General features: G+C 38.0%; 1 protein-coding gene across 1 annotated transcript in view; it reads right to left on the bottom strand.

The window, feature by feature from the left end:
• Positions 1-8,009: 8,009 nt before the first annotated feature.
• The window catches only part of c4h2orf49 (chromosome 4 C2orf49 homolog), a 31,116-nt gene continuing 23,873 nt past the window's right edge, over positions 8,010-15,252 (bottom strand). Inside the window, exon 4 of the mRNA XM_051926804.1 lies at positions 8,010-9,317. Within this exon, the coding sequence (XP_051782764.1) occupies positions 9,261-9,317 (57 nt within the window). The 3' untranslated portion in view covers positions 8,010-9,260. The remainder of the gene's footprint in view (positions 9,318-15,252) is intronic.

Here is a 15,252-nt window from a genome sequence, read left to right as displayed (position 1 = left end):
TATAGTCACATTTATATCTATATTTTTGTATGATTATATATATCTATTAAGACATTGTCAAACTTGTTTAATATACTTCAGGGTAAGATAGACGGGAATTTATCTTGGTACAAGGCAGGAAGTTCAATAATTCCTCGAAGAGCATATTCATTCATGCACCCATACACATGTACACTTATACTGGGCCAATTTAGAGACTCCAGTTAACTTCATATATCTTTTGGATGTGGTCGCATACCCAGTTTGGTTATATACACAGTATGTTACATGCATTCTTTTCACACTCATATGAAGCTGAACCAATCAATTCTATGAAGTGTAATGATGAATGAATCACTAAAAACCTGCACTCAAGTAGGACATTCTTCCTTGGTCAATTTCATGAAGCAGCAATTTGAATAAGCCCTGGGCTTGGCTTGGAAATGACACCAAGCCATCACAGGGCATTAAGTTCAGATAGAATTCATTCCTGATCCATTTAAAATGGAACAAGTCTGCAATAAAACAGTCTTTGTGGCGATATTGAGGGCTGAACCAGATGAGTAGGCTATTTGTAGTGATCAAGAAACTGCTTTGGAATTCTGGGTGAAAGGGCTTCCTAAGTCAGTAAATATAATGCTCTTCACTGTGAGGCCGCATACAGTGCACGAGATATGTTTCCTCAAAATCGATGGGGGAGAAAAAATATTACAATACAGTCCTGCTTTGGACCCAGTGCTGTCAGGATGTGTATCTGTCTGCTACCATAAAATGGTAAAAAACTATTTCAGTAAATGGGTAAATGGAGTGCACAATTCCAACCCAAATAATAAATGATTGTAAATAAGTCAATAACTAAATAAGATAATATAATTCAGTTTACTTTAATAACCAAAAAAGTATCTTTTTAATGAAAATTCTTTTAGGTCAAACTTCATGGATGGTGATTGTTCATGTAAATGTGAGTAAAAAGTAACAAAATAATGATAACTATGGCTTTAACCCCCATTGTAAACAGTTTACTCCCCAATCTAACAATATATGTTCTTTAACATTAGGGCAAAGTGCTAATATAAGGAGAAATAAAATATTAAAATAGGAAAAAAGCAATGTAGTGAGAAATGACATACTTTATCTGAATGAAAAGCTACTAAGGATGAACCGGCATTATGGCAGTAGGACATTTTTCATTTGTATTTAACTATATGTATTACTGCTTTAATTATTATTATCAATAAAATGAAATGCTGTGCTACAACTATGTTACACTATACTTGTTATAATTTATTTATGTTTAATAACTTAAAAATGCCTCTTTATTGAATTGTCGATGAATCACTTAGCTTCACACTTCACTATATTGCAGGCAAATTGTTTTAACAACACTATGAGATGTTGTCACACTTTGTTCAGGTGAATTTATTGGCTACCAAAATGGTGCAGTGGTATATCACCGTGGTTCGAGTTTTTGTTTTTTCTTAATTCAGATGTTGGAAGTTTCTTTGAAATTTCCAAGCGTATCAAATGCTTACCCATTACTTGACTACCACCACTGTTGGCTCCTCATATATGTTACCTGCCTTTCTGTCAACCATATTTTTCTCTCATGTAAAAGTAGCCTTTCATTCTTTTTATCTGTTTAAGTGAAGATATGTGCTGAATAAAGTCTCGCAGGGGATCTAGCAGTTCATTCCTGGTGGTGAACATAAAAAACTTTTTTCCCCCCGCTAATAACTGTCCAACCATTTATCAGAGATCAGTCTTCTGTGGTTTTCATTTCACCAGGGCACCAGACACTCCTGTAAGCATTCATACAGATGCACCTTTTGGACTTCCTATCCTGAATCAGCATCTACATACACAAACTCACAGTACACCCAGGAGAGAACAATGACCCATGTGTGGTATTGTAACTGGTGACTTTGTACTGCCCCAGGAATAACTTGGGAGAGGCTGAAATATGGTGTCTACAAAATTCAAATGATGCCACAACAACATTGCTGAGCACAAAACAGTAAATGGATAGAAAAATGAGTTGCAAGACAACCTAGCTAAGAAGTGGCAGCACACAATTAATTCAAGGCAAATTGGGAAAGAATCTGACAGGAGGACAGGACTCTTCAATCCAACCATTATTGTCCACTTCAGCTGGGCAAGGGAAATAAGAGTTCTTCACTTTATGCTGGTAGCATTGTACCTAAATGGTTTTCTGAAAGCTCCTTGATCAAGTGATTTAGTGGCACTGACCTTTTTAACGGCCTTTAGGTTCTGCTTCTATCTGGTATTTCAGGAATTCTCAACCTTTACTTCACCCAGGTCTCCCAGTGAATAACGAGAAAATGAGAGGACCCTCAGAGGCCATGGCATTTACACTCTTATACTTGCACTGCGGTCTTGACAGAGATGCTTGCTTTCAAACCTACATTTATTAACAAAATCGTATTTATTGCTAGTGCTATTGCATGGAAGGTGTTTGTTTTTGGTTTGTCTTAAACATAATACAAATATTAAGAAGCTATTTCAAAAACAGCCCATGTGTTTTTATTAAACAAAAGTCAGTTTTACCAGGACATGGAAGTCTTAATCGTAAAATGAATTGACAATTTTTTTTGGAAAAAATAATAGGTAAATAGGAACATGCAAAACTGATCACGACAAATAATTTTGGTGACAAATCTGTTAATTTGGCTTAAGTACTCCTTTTAAAAATTATGAATAAAATAATTATGTATTTCAGAAAATAAAAAGTAATTTTTAAAATACACAATTAATCATTTTTTTATAACTTGATTGTAGAAGCTACTTTGTTATCCTCTGGATTCTGCAATTGAGCATTTCCATCATTGATAGCCATGCTAAACATCAAAGCTTTTTTCCTCCACATACAATAACCAAGTCAGCAGAAAAGACAAAAGCATTGTGTAGAATGGCAGATGTGGGTGCAGCCAGCTAAGCTGTGGAAAGGTGGCCAGCTTTAATTAGCAAGGCCACTGGGTGAAATTAGTTCCCATCTCCTTTGTCAGACTGTCACATCTTTGCCATCATACTGACACTCTATTCCTTTATGGCAGTGTGGCATGTCTCCTTTTCATTTTATCCAGTTGGGCCATCATAAGTATCCCATTTGCATCCTAACTACAAGCTCCTAAGCTGTGATCCACGTGCTGCATATATTAATTTGAGCAGACACTGGAGATACATTTTAATAGCAGGTGTAAATGTAGAGACTGGATGCAGTCGATGGTAGACTTCTTAAGGTGTAAAACCAGACTGCTCCGGTTGCTTGTAGGTGAGAAAGTGATTACGGATCCTATTGAGGATTTACTCTAGTAAGGACCTTACCCAGCACTGACAGCAGTGTTATCACCCTGTAGTTGCTGCAATCCAGGCGATCACCCTTCCCTTTCCAGATAGGGACGACAAGTCCCGTTTTCCAGTCAGTTGGGATGACGCACTCCCAAATGAAGCAAAGATTGTTTGAAATGCCAGGAGGACAGTCTTACCACCAGCTTGGAGAAGTTCACCTCGGATATCACAGATCCCTGCAGCCTTGCCTCCCCTCAGCAGGTTCACAACCTGTGTAATCTCAGTGAGATTGGGTGGTTCACAGCTAATTGGAGGATCAGCCACAAGAATCATGGATCCAGAGATATCCAACATCTTAGCCAGAGGATCAGCTTTGAACAGCTGCTCAAAGTAGCCAGCCTAGCGGGTCACAACTGCAGTGTCGTCCGTAAGGACCATTCCATCGCGGAGTCAATGGAGGCTCCGATTGGGGCTCTCGAGAGACTGAGCAAGGAGTCCGAGTGTCTGGGCATGTGAGATTCAGGCCTTTAATGACCTCTTAGGCACAGCCATCAGCAGGGTGTCTGTCTGCAGAGAGAATGTTGACCTTGTCTAGAGGTTTACATACCTTGGCAGTGACATCAATGTCTCTGGTGACTCTTCCTATGAAGTCAGTAGACAGATTGGGAGGGCATGGGGAGTCATGAGGTCGCTAGAAAGGGGTGTGTGGCGTTCCCGATATCTATGCAAAACGACGAAGGTTCAAGTCATTAGAGTCCTGGTGCTTCCTGTCTTGCTATATGGTTGTGAGACATGGATGCTATCCAGTGACCCGAGACGAAGACTGGACTCCTTTGGTACTGTGTCTCTCCAGAGAATCCTTGGATACCACTGGTTTGACTTGTGTCAAATGAACGGTTGCTCATGGAGTCCAGAATGAGGCACATTACCTGCATTGTGAGGGAGCGTCAGTTACGGCACTATGGCCATGTAGCGTGATTCCCTGAGGATGATCCAGCTCGTAGGATCCTCATTGTTGGGGACCTGAGTGGCTGGAGCAGGCCAAGGGGAAGCCCACGTAACACCTGGCTGCTGCAGATAGAGGGTCATTTCCGGAGGGTGGAACTATGTGTCTGCCTGAGGGGTTGCCAACCGGGATCCTGAGCAGTTTCATCGTGTGGTGGATGCAACAACGCATTGTATCAGTGCATGCTCCCCAACTTGACATAGTGTAAATGTATTCGGGCTCAATCAAATACAGATACAACCTCTGAAACAGATGTCAAATGGAGTCTTTGAGAAAACGGATTGTCATTGTATTTAATATTCTAGATATTCATGCAGCTCTCCGATTTAAGAAGATCAGTTTGACACCCTCACTGTAGCATAATTCGTAGTGACCTAAGTACTTTGCTGCAATTATATCATTATTTTCAGTCATGTTGTGGGCCCCCCCATGACGTTTACCAAAGACCCCTTTTGACCAAGTCACACAGATAGTGCAGGATTATCTCATCACATTCATCAATCAACTTATGCTAAAGGCATCTTTGGCATACATTCAAATTCAAGCATTTTATATTTTTTTTTTGTTTTTGAGCAAGAGAAAATTGGTAAATTTTAATCAAGTTGAATCATGGGCTTGCTGTCATCCATGACTTAATCATCAAAATAGGGTCTTTCCACTTGCTGATAATATGAGCTGGTAGACACACACTGAGCCATGCAGCAAACAGTTCTTAACAGAACAAGGCTGTAAAAAGAGAACTTCCAGACAGAGACAGTAACAAGGTCAGGGTTCTTCCATTGGGAAGCTATAAGACGTTTGACTACTATTGTTGCTATTGAAATAATGTGCTGGAGAAAGAGTAGAGAAAATTAAAAAACAGTAGAGTAACAAGAGAGCAAGGAACAGAGACAGATAAAATGGAGGAGAGTGCAAAAGCAATTGAGACCCAAAGAACAGCAACAGTGGGACATTCCCAGAATTCTGTTGAGTTTTGAATATATACACATTTCAGTTTTAATGACCAGCAATGAACAAAATTTCTAGCTTATGTCACAATTTCTCAACTGGACTTGGACTCATGATTTGACCTGGCAATTCCTAAATATTGACCTTACTTGTTTTAAACCCCAATACTGAAATTCTTCCAGACTATTTCAGGTTTTCTTCCATGATTCTACTTTGTCACATCCACTTTTACTTTGTGTTTTCATTATTATCTACACTTCAATACAGATGTTAATCCCAAAAGTATGATACCCTTGAAACATTTTACATAAGGCAAGATGTTCTCAGAGCAGTGCATGGTGCTACACTTGCACCAAATAAAGTGATTGTATTAAGGTCCAATGAGACCATTTTGATCTCAAACAATCAAATCTTCTTCCACTGCATTTAAGACCCTCTTGCCTCCTCTCAGACCAACAGATTTGTTACATGTTTCACTCTGTGTCTTACATTTTTTATGTCTCAAATAAAGCTCAAATCTGTTCAGCAGCCGTTGACTAGATGTTTAACACATCATTTCTCCAAGCTCAGTCATGTGAAGACTCCATAGCATGTAGTTGCTATAAGCCTCTTGGATGGCCTCCTTAACTAGTGTCCCTCTTGCCCCAATCCAGTGTTGGAGGCTGCCCAATTCTACACAGATTTACACTGGACCTTTCCTTGAACTTTAATAACAGACTGTGGACTTACCAAATATATCCCAAGTGTAATTAACCTGTACAGATGACAAAGACACTACTGCACACAAATGACAAAAGAATCGGTGACACTTCGAGACAATTAGATGCATCAGAGACAGTGTTGTGTCACTGCAAAGAGATGAGAACTTAAAGTCAGCCTATTTTTGGTTTTTCCTCCCATAATTATATTAGATCAGACTGAAAAGAACCTTTTCATATTTACGTTAGTTTTTTTTGTCTTCATATATATTGAATATCAATTCTATACAGTAAAACAAACAAGAATCAATGAAATATTTAAAAAAGCAGATCAATATTAATGAAAAATTATTATTTGCTAAAACACAATAAAATGTCCTCAGGGTGAGGCATTTTTCATTTTTTAAAACTCACTGTACACACTACCTGCTACAAAGATGTTTTGGAAACCCACTCTAAACTACCTTGTATCTAACAACATGTGTAGCAAAAAGTTTGTTCCAAATATATGCTTTGACACAGGTATGTTGAAAGCTAGTTTTTCTGCGATTCTAAATATATATGCTTATCAATAATTGGTGTGACATATGGCTGAGACTCATTTCCAACCAGGAGGCCATCATAAAGGAAGGACCAGGGGAGCAGACGTGCACAGGGCACTGCACCCAGCCCACCCCAGAGAGCTAGATGGCATCTCCCTAAGTTGCAGGGAGGCCTCAGATTCTTGCAGGGCCCATGGGAGTTGGAGTTTGGCACGGCCCAACTGGGCTCTGTGGGAGCTGCCAGGGGGAGCTGCAATGTCCTACTTTGGGCTTCCACCACACCTGGGAGTACATCCAGTTATACTGATGGGCCACCTGAAGTGCTCCCAGGTGCAACATAAAAGGGACCATCGGGACCATCTCACTTTACTTGAGGAGCCAGAGTCGGGAGGAATGGAAACAATGCTTGCTGGAGGGGTAATGGAGGCGGAAGCGACAAAGACGAATAGGAAAAGAAAGTGCCTTTGTTGTGCTTCACTGTGCTTGGTGCTTGTGCACTGTGCTGTGCAGCTGGAGAATGAAGAAAAGATCTTCCTACAGTGGAAAAATAAAACGCGTGTGCGGCTGTTCTTGTGCCCGGTGTCTGTCTGTATCAGGTTTTGGGAGCTGGTTTTCCCCCTGGTGGCCACATTAATTTTCTTGGCACTGTTCAGTATAAGCATCAAACTTAATGCAACATGACATTCTCAAATCTACTTAAACCATTTCAGCATAAGGATTTCCTATATGAAATTGTAAATCATTCATACAGTATTAAATTGCTGCCAATTTCAAAACATGATGAAATGGAAAGAGGGTCAAGGCGTAAATAGCCTCTTGAAAAAGTGTACCTGGGAATTAGAAAAATTTAAGTGGCTGACAATCTCCAACTGCTGCACAGTCAGCTGTGAACACATCTCTGATCACTCAAATGGACAAATAGCAGCACAATGAGCAATAACAGAACTCCAGATGCATAGCGCCCCATTATTTGTTAATAAAGTGAATCAAGTTGCAGATTACTGTTTCTAATTTGCAAAGGATAACTTGTTACAAGAAAACAAAACATATGATGTGGCTTTATTTGAGATTGCCACCTCTTGTAAAGAAGAAAAGGAAGTTTTATTCTACTTTGAAATATAAAATTATAATTTATGTTTTCGTTGATCAAAAAACTTAGCATTATTCCATTTTCTGAATATCTCCCAAGTAGTGCTGGCAGGCAATGAAGCCTAACCTACAGCATTACTAGAACTAACTTTAACTTTTAAATTAACATTTTAAACTAAATAAGAGTTTCACACAACTCTCAATGTAGACCCATCAAAATGAAATGCCCGAGTGACTTCAGCCCTATCCGTAACTATAGCCATAGGATGTGTGTGAGTGTGTGCAACAAAGTATGATACACACCAAAACAAATTTTATATTATATAAATTATATATATATATATATATATATATATATATATATAAGGATTTTACAGATTCACTATGTGGCAACTCTGAAAACTAGGTATTACTTGCACTTCAAAAATTTGTTCAGAAAAATTTCAAACATATTGTATTTTTATTGAAATAATTAACCAATCTGTAAAAAAGTGACAATTTCTGTTCTTCAAAAAAAGAACACTGATCACTTTAAAAATATGCAACACTTTAAAAAGTGAATATACATGATCACAATAAAAGAGCCCTACAGCCAGTAATTATTTCATGTATTAAAACTTCTCTGCACCAAAACAAAAAAACATTCCTTTAAAATGTACAGAGAATTTAAAAACATTTGATTAGTTCTCTGCTATACAGGTGTAAAGTACACATCACCAAAAACTGCTGCTCTTTGTCTGTCTGAGGCAAATACACCCTAATGACACAGTAAATCATTAATTTGGAAAGAACTCCAAAACAAAAATCCTTAGAGCACATTTTATTACTAATACTCAATTAGTAATAGCAAGAATTTGACTTAATAAATTATGATATTCTATGCATTTTCACACATAACTATCAGAAATGACAGGCTTATAATATAAGATTTATTAAGTTGGGGATGAAAAACTAAGTTACATGACTGAATGTCCTAAATCCATGAATATGCATAAAAGTAAAATAATGTAACAAATCCAAAACAGTAGCATGATTATAGTAATCACAACTAGAAATAGCAACAACGTATGAACTGAGAAAATAATCTTTCAGAAAATCTTTAAGGAATGGCACATCCAGTGTGTGGACAGGCAATTAAAGGCAGCTGAATGTTAAAAGGCGTGTATGGCTAAAAAAAAAAAAAGATTGCATATTTCATTACATGTTCATTCTGAATTAAAACTCAACCAGAATAAATGGTGTTTTCTAGTGACCAGAACTATAAAATGCAAATAGTATAGCAGTTCACCATAGAAAAATATTGAGAAAATGATCAGTTTATGATAATAAAAACACACACATACACACAAACACATTAGAATGAACACTATTATTATACATCTTAGTGTACAAAAAATAGCAATTTACATACAGTCTGATAATAAATACTATATACTTTATAAAGACTTTACTGAAAAATGAGTTTAAAACATTCTGCTGATAATATACTAAAATTCATCAACAGTAAGGTTTCATGGATTTACACCTGTGCATGTTAATCGCATCTTGTGCTACTGCAGAAGCCAAATCGTTCTACTATTACCTAATGTCTGTTTTGTGCAAAGACAGGTTATATCGAACCTGCTTAAAAACATGGGAAGGTCACATTTCTGCAACTTCATTAGATTCTCCAGCTCTTTAAAATTCTTATATTCATGGCCAGGTAACATGCTGAATTCTCTTCTTAGGCTCCAGAGATTTTATTTCGCCCTAAAAAAAAAAAAAAATAAAAAATAAAATTAATACATACATTTGTCTTTAAACAAGCTCTTTAGAATCCAAAAGCTGCATAGACAACTTGCATTCAACTTTATATTCATCATATAAGGCTGTTAAACTTATCCAAAGATGCATGTATTAGGGAACAAACTTGGGTGAGTAATCAGAGGAAAGTGAATTCATAAATCTCCTAGGCACAGACCTACTTTAATTTGGAAATTACACAAGTTGATATAGTATATGTGAACAAAACCAGGCAGAGTATGTAAGCAATCATGACTCTGGACTGGTGCATGCTGATGTTCATGTGAGCAAACTAATCATACAAAACTTGTGTGTTAATTTTTTGAACACACTATTAGGTAACTCATTTAAAAGGTGCCTGGGAATTGGACAGTTTTTGAACTATGAGTTTTCTCTTTTTTTCTAATTTAAGAGAATGATTGCTAGGCCCAGGAATCAACAGATGTAGCTATTTGCTTCATCTTTTATAGACACTTTTCCTTTAGCAAAATGAGCAGCATTCTTCACTAGCAGCAAAGTGTAGCTTCTCACAAATTCAATGCTTTATTTTGTTGATATGAATATAAATGATATTATTTTGCAAATAGCTAAATAATGTAAATGGACAGACAATTTATTCCATTTATCTGTGGCTCACCATGTAAAGAAAAAAAATGTAAAGTCAGTGCAAAATGTACAACTAACAGGCAGTGCTCCTGTATTTAAGTACTGCAATCCTACTGGTCTTAAACATTTCTATTGTCATCCTCACATTATTTAAACTAAAAATATTCAGTCTTTCTTTCAACCTCATGTCCTGGAATCAACCTATTAGCTCTCATCTAGATTCCTGGCTAGAGCTAGAGACCGAAACCATACACAGTATTATACCAAAATCCTACTGGCATATTTATTCACTCTCTACACTGTCCATGACTGTCTGTCGTTTATGCAAACCTGCGTTTCTATCCTCCTAACAGCTTCTCTCTTCCTTCTGGGGATTTATTTAGTTTACCTACTGGTGCGCCTCCTTCCTACCTTAAACTCAAGGTGCTATAACCCATTCATTAAGCAGGACTGACACTGTGAAGGTCAATTCTGGAGAGAAACTTCAATTCAAAATAAAGAAAATTTAAATAAAAGTTTAAAAGAAGTGTTTGTTTTACCTTCACAGACCCAATGAAGTACTGTTAACTGTCATATATATATATATATATATATATATACAGTGGTGTGAAAAACTATTTGCCCCCTTCCTGATTTCTTATTCTTTTGCATGTTTGTCACACAAAATGTTTCTGATCATCAAACACATTTAACCATTAGTCAAATATAACACAAGTAAACACAAAATGCAGTTTTTAAATGATGGTTTTTATTATTTAGGGAGAAAAAAAATCCAAACCTACATGGCCCTGTGTGAAAAAGTAATTGCCCCCTTGTTAAAAAATAACCTAACTGTGGTGTATCACACCTGAGTTCAATTTCCGTAGCCACCCCCAGGCCTGATTACTGCCACACCTGTTTCAATCAAGAAATCACTTAAATAGGAGCTGCCTGACACAGAGAAGTAGACCAAAAGCACCTCAAAAGCTAGACATCATGCCAAGATCCAAAGAAATTCAGGAACAAATGAGAACAGAAGTAATTGAGATCTATCAGTCTGGTAAAGGTTATAAAGCCATTTCTAAAGCTTTGGGACTCCAGCGAACCACAGTGAGAGCCATTATCCACAAATGGCAAAAACATGGAACAGTGGTGAACCTTCCCAGGAGTGGCCGGCCGACCAAAATTACCCCAAGAGCGCAGAGACGACTCATCTGAGAGGTCACAAAAGACCCCAGGACAACATCTAAAGAACTGCAGGCCTCATTTGCCTCAATTAAGGTCAGTGTTCACGACTCCACCATAAGAAAGAGACTGGGCAAAAACGGCCTGCATGGCAGATTTCCAAGACGCAAACCACTGTTAAGCAAAAAGAACATTAGGGCTCGTCTCAATTTTGCTAAGAAACATCTCAATGATTGCCAAGACTTTTGGGAAAATACCTTGTGGACTGATGAGACAAAAGTTGAACTTTTTGGAAGGCAAATGTCCCGTTACATCTGGCGTAAAAGGAACACAGCACTTCAGAAAAAGAACATCATACCAACAGTAAAATATGGTGGTGGTAGTGTGATGGTCTGGGGTTGTTTTGCTGCTTCAGGACCTGGAAGGCTTGCTGTGATAGATGGAACCATGAATTCTACTGTCTACTAAAAAATCCTGAAGGAGAATGTCCGGCCATCTGTTCGTCAACTCAAGCTGAAGCGATTTTGGGTGCTGCAACAGGACAATGACCCAAAACACACCAGCAAATCCACCTCTGAATGGCTGAAGAAAAACAAAATGAAGACTTTGGAGTGGCCTAGTCAAAGTCCTGACCTGAATCCAATTGAGATGCTATGGCATGACCTTAAAAAGGCAGTTCATGCTAGAAAACCCTCAAATAAAGCTGAATAACAACAATTTTGCAAAGATGAGTGGGCCAAAATTCCTCCAGAGCGCTGTAAAAGACTCATTGCAAGTTATCGCAAATGCTTGATTGCAGTTATTGCTGCTAAGGGTGGCCCAACCAGTTATTAGGTTCAGGGGGCAATTACTTTTTCACACAGGGCCATGTAGGTTTGGATTTTTTTTTCTCCCTAAATAATTAAAACCACCATTTACAAACTGCATTTTGTGTTTACTTGTGTTATATTTGACTAATGGTTAAATGTGTTTGATGATCAGAAACATTTTGTGTGACAAACATGCAAAAGAATAAGAAGTTTCTATCTATCTATCTATCTATCTAATCTATCTATCTATCTATCTAAATCAGGAAGGGGGCAAATAGTTTTTCACACCACTGTATGTATATGTATATGTATATTATATATATATATATACACACATATATATATGGCTTAGATCTACTTAAAAAATGGGTCTGGACCACTCTGTTATGTCAAACTTTAGGCCTATTTCCAAGCTACCTTTTATGTCCAAACTCTTGGAAAAAGTCATCTACACCCAACTGAAGTCCTTCCTAGACGAACATGCAATTCTGGAAGTGTTCCAGTCTGGGTTTAAAACTCACCACAGCGCTGAGTCCTCTCTGTTAAGGGTTTTTAATGATATTCTTTGAACACTCGGACTCGTGACTGTGTACTACTTATGCTTCTGGAGTCAATAGCTGCCTTTGACACTATAGACCAAGAGATCCTCATCTCTAGGCTGGAGCAGTGGGTGGGCATCACAGGTTCAGCTCTCCAATGGTTTAGGTCCTATCTCTCAGAAGTTTGTGTGTCAGCATTAATGATTTTACCTCCACCTCTGTTGCCCTCCCCTGGGGGGTACCACAGGGCTCCATCCTGGGACCTCTTCTGTTCTCCTTGTACCTGCTGCCACTTGGCACTATTTTCCAGAAAAACGGTATTTCCTTTTATTTTTATGCGGACAACTGTCAGGTTTATTTCCCTCTGAAGTGCCCTGGTCCATGCTCTGTCCAGCCCCTGCTTGATTGCCTTATTGAGTTGGATGGCATTTTAATGAGAACAAGACAGAAGTCATGCTATTTAGACCCAATGGCACCAGGGGGACCCCTGCATCGACCTTTCCACTGTGGCTCAATATGAGAAATCCATGATCACAAATTTAGGTGTGAAAATGGATTCTACTTTAAAACTTGATAACCATGTGAACGCAGTGGTAAAATCTTGTTTTTTCCAGTTGAGGCAGCTGTCAAAAAATCAAGCCCGTTTTGTCTAAACACAACCTTGAAACAGTGATACATGCTTTTATAACCTCTTGTCTAGATTACTGCAATGCACTTCTTTTTGGAATTAGCTAGGCCATCATTGCTCACCTACAGCTGGTGCAAAATGCCGCTGCTCGATTTTTGGCTGGTACAAGCAAGCATAAGCACGTTACCCCGATTTTGGCTTCCCTTCACTGGCTTCTAGTTTGTTTTCGAATCCTTTTTAAGATCCTTGTATTTGTTTTTAAATCCTTTAATGGTTGTGCCCTATTTTATTTGTCGTAACTGCTGCACTCTTAAGTACTGTCTCGCTCTCCTAGGTCAGCAGACCAGATGCTTTTTACATGTTCCTAAGACATGATGCAAACTCAGAGGTAATTGGGCTTTTTCAGTTGCAGCTCCAAAACTCTTAACGATTTGCCGCTGCAAGTTAGGCAGGCTCCTTCACTTGCTGTCTTTAAATCCTATTTAAAAACACACTTTTATTCCATGGCCTTTAACCCAGTATGATATGTTGACTATCTGTGTACTTTTTATTATGAATTTCTTCAGGTCGTGTGTTAATGTGTTTCTGTTTTTTTTTTACCCTTTGGTTATTGTGTGTCTGATATGTTGGGTTTTATTGTGCAGCACTTTGGTCAGCCTTGATATTGTTTTTAAAGTGCTTTATAAATAAATAAAATAAATAAGCATAATTGCTGCCTGCTCTGTGACCATTTAAGCAGTTTTCAAATGCCTCATGTTCCTTTCGCCAGCTTGTTTCTCTATATCACTGTTTCTTCAGACCCATTATTTTCTTCTGTTGTGTTGTTTTTCTAGATTATATGGAAACTATTTTGTTCATGTATTAAAACATGTTCTGTTCTCAATCCCACTCATAGCAATATTAAACTGATTTAGGTGGCAAGCTTTCTTATAAACTTTATTCTTTCCAGTGTGTGTGTGGTTTTACTTTAGTGTAAATAACCAACTACTTAACATATCGTCTCTCCTGTCAACTCTGTCAATTACCGCACATATTCCTTAATAATCACAGCCATCATTATTTATTCAACCCCAGATAAAAGATGAAACAGCAGCAAAATTCCTTTTGGTAAGAAAGGAAAAGCTATAAAAGTGTTGTACTGTGCACTACCCCCAGCTTCAGGAAAAATCACTGAAAATAAAACTATGCTTGTATACCAATGAAACAATCATGCTTCACCAAAAAGAAAGAGTAACATCTGCAAATCAAGAAACTGAATAACTGGATTTGATTGTAATTTGGTAACATTATAGAAAAAAGAAAATTAGCCAGCCTATGTTTTATTATTTATCAATAATTGTCTGTAATAATGTTGTGGGCTAGTAGGATAATTATAGGTACCACATCCTTTTCTTGACTCAGCACTGAAAAGGACAAATCAGGTTTGAAGTTCATGCAAAGGAATATCACAAGCAGAAGAGCATCACTGAACTGCTACTAACTGCGTAGAGAAATGGGGCTGCAATCAAATCAAGACGGGCAAGTGCCCTGCACAGGCAAGAGACGACTTGGCATTCTGTATGGAAAATGAGATTTGAAGTGGTTGTAGGAAAGTAACGCAAAGCTCAAAGACGAAGTGCTTAGCAAGTGTCCTCCTTTGCTACACGCAGTACTCTCTATTCTGTAGGTTTCTTCTTATTCCTCAGGATGCGGTATAAAATACATAAATAGTTAAACTGGACAGGACTGTCATGTACTTATATACATACACTTCAAAGAATGGGTTTGGGGGCAGTGGGCCTTGGTGGTGACAGACTGTGATGTGCTTCTATGCTTTGCTTCACAAAGTTCAACTTCAAGTCCTGGGTACAACACAAACCAGGAGCGACAACATGCCTTGGTCAGTTTAAACACTTGCACAGCTCAGTTACAGGGTTCACTAATGGACAGAAAACTGAGGAGATGTTCAGTTTTTGTAGTTCACTATATTAACTGGCCTTTTTTTTGCCTTCATGACCAAATCAAGACAGCTGATGAACTGTTTGCTGCCCTCCAGAGCAAAATGGGATGCATACACAAGCTACTAGTGTGTTCATTTTGTTCATTCAAGTTTTTTGTTAATGCTGACACAAATGATATGTGCACAACTGCATCATTGTGCACATGCATGAATGACT

The sequence above is a fragment of the Erpetoichthys calabaricus genome, chromosome 4 (assembly GCF_900747795.2).
Source record: "Erpetoichthys calabaricus chromosome 4, fErpCal1.3, whole genome shotgun sequence".
NCBI lineage: Eukaryota > Metazoa > Chordata > Cladistia > Polypteriformes > Polypteridae > Erpetoichthys > Erpetoichthys calabaricus.
This window is presented reverse-complemented; position numbering and strand designations above follow the sequence as displayed.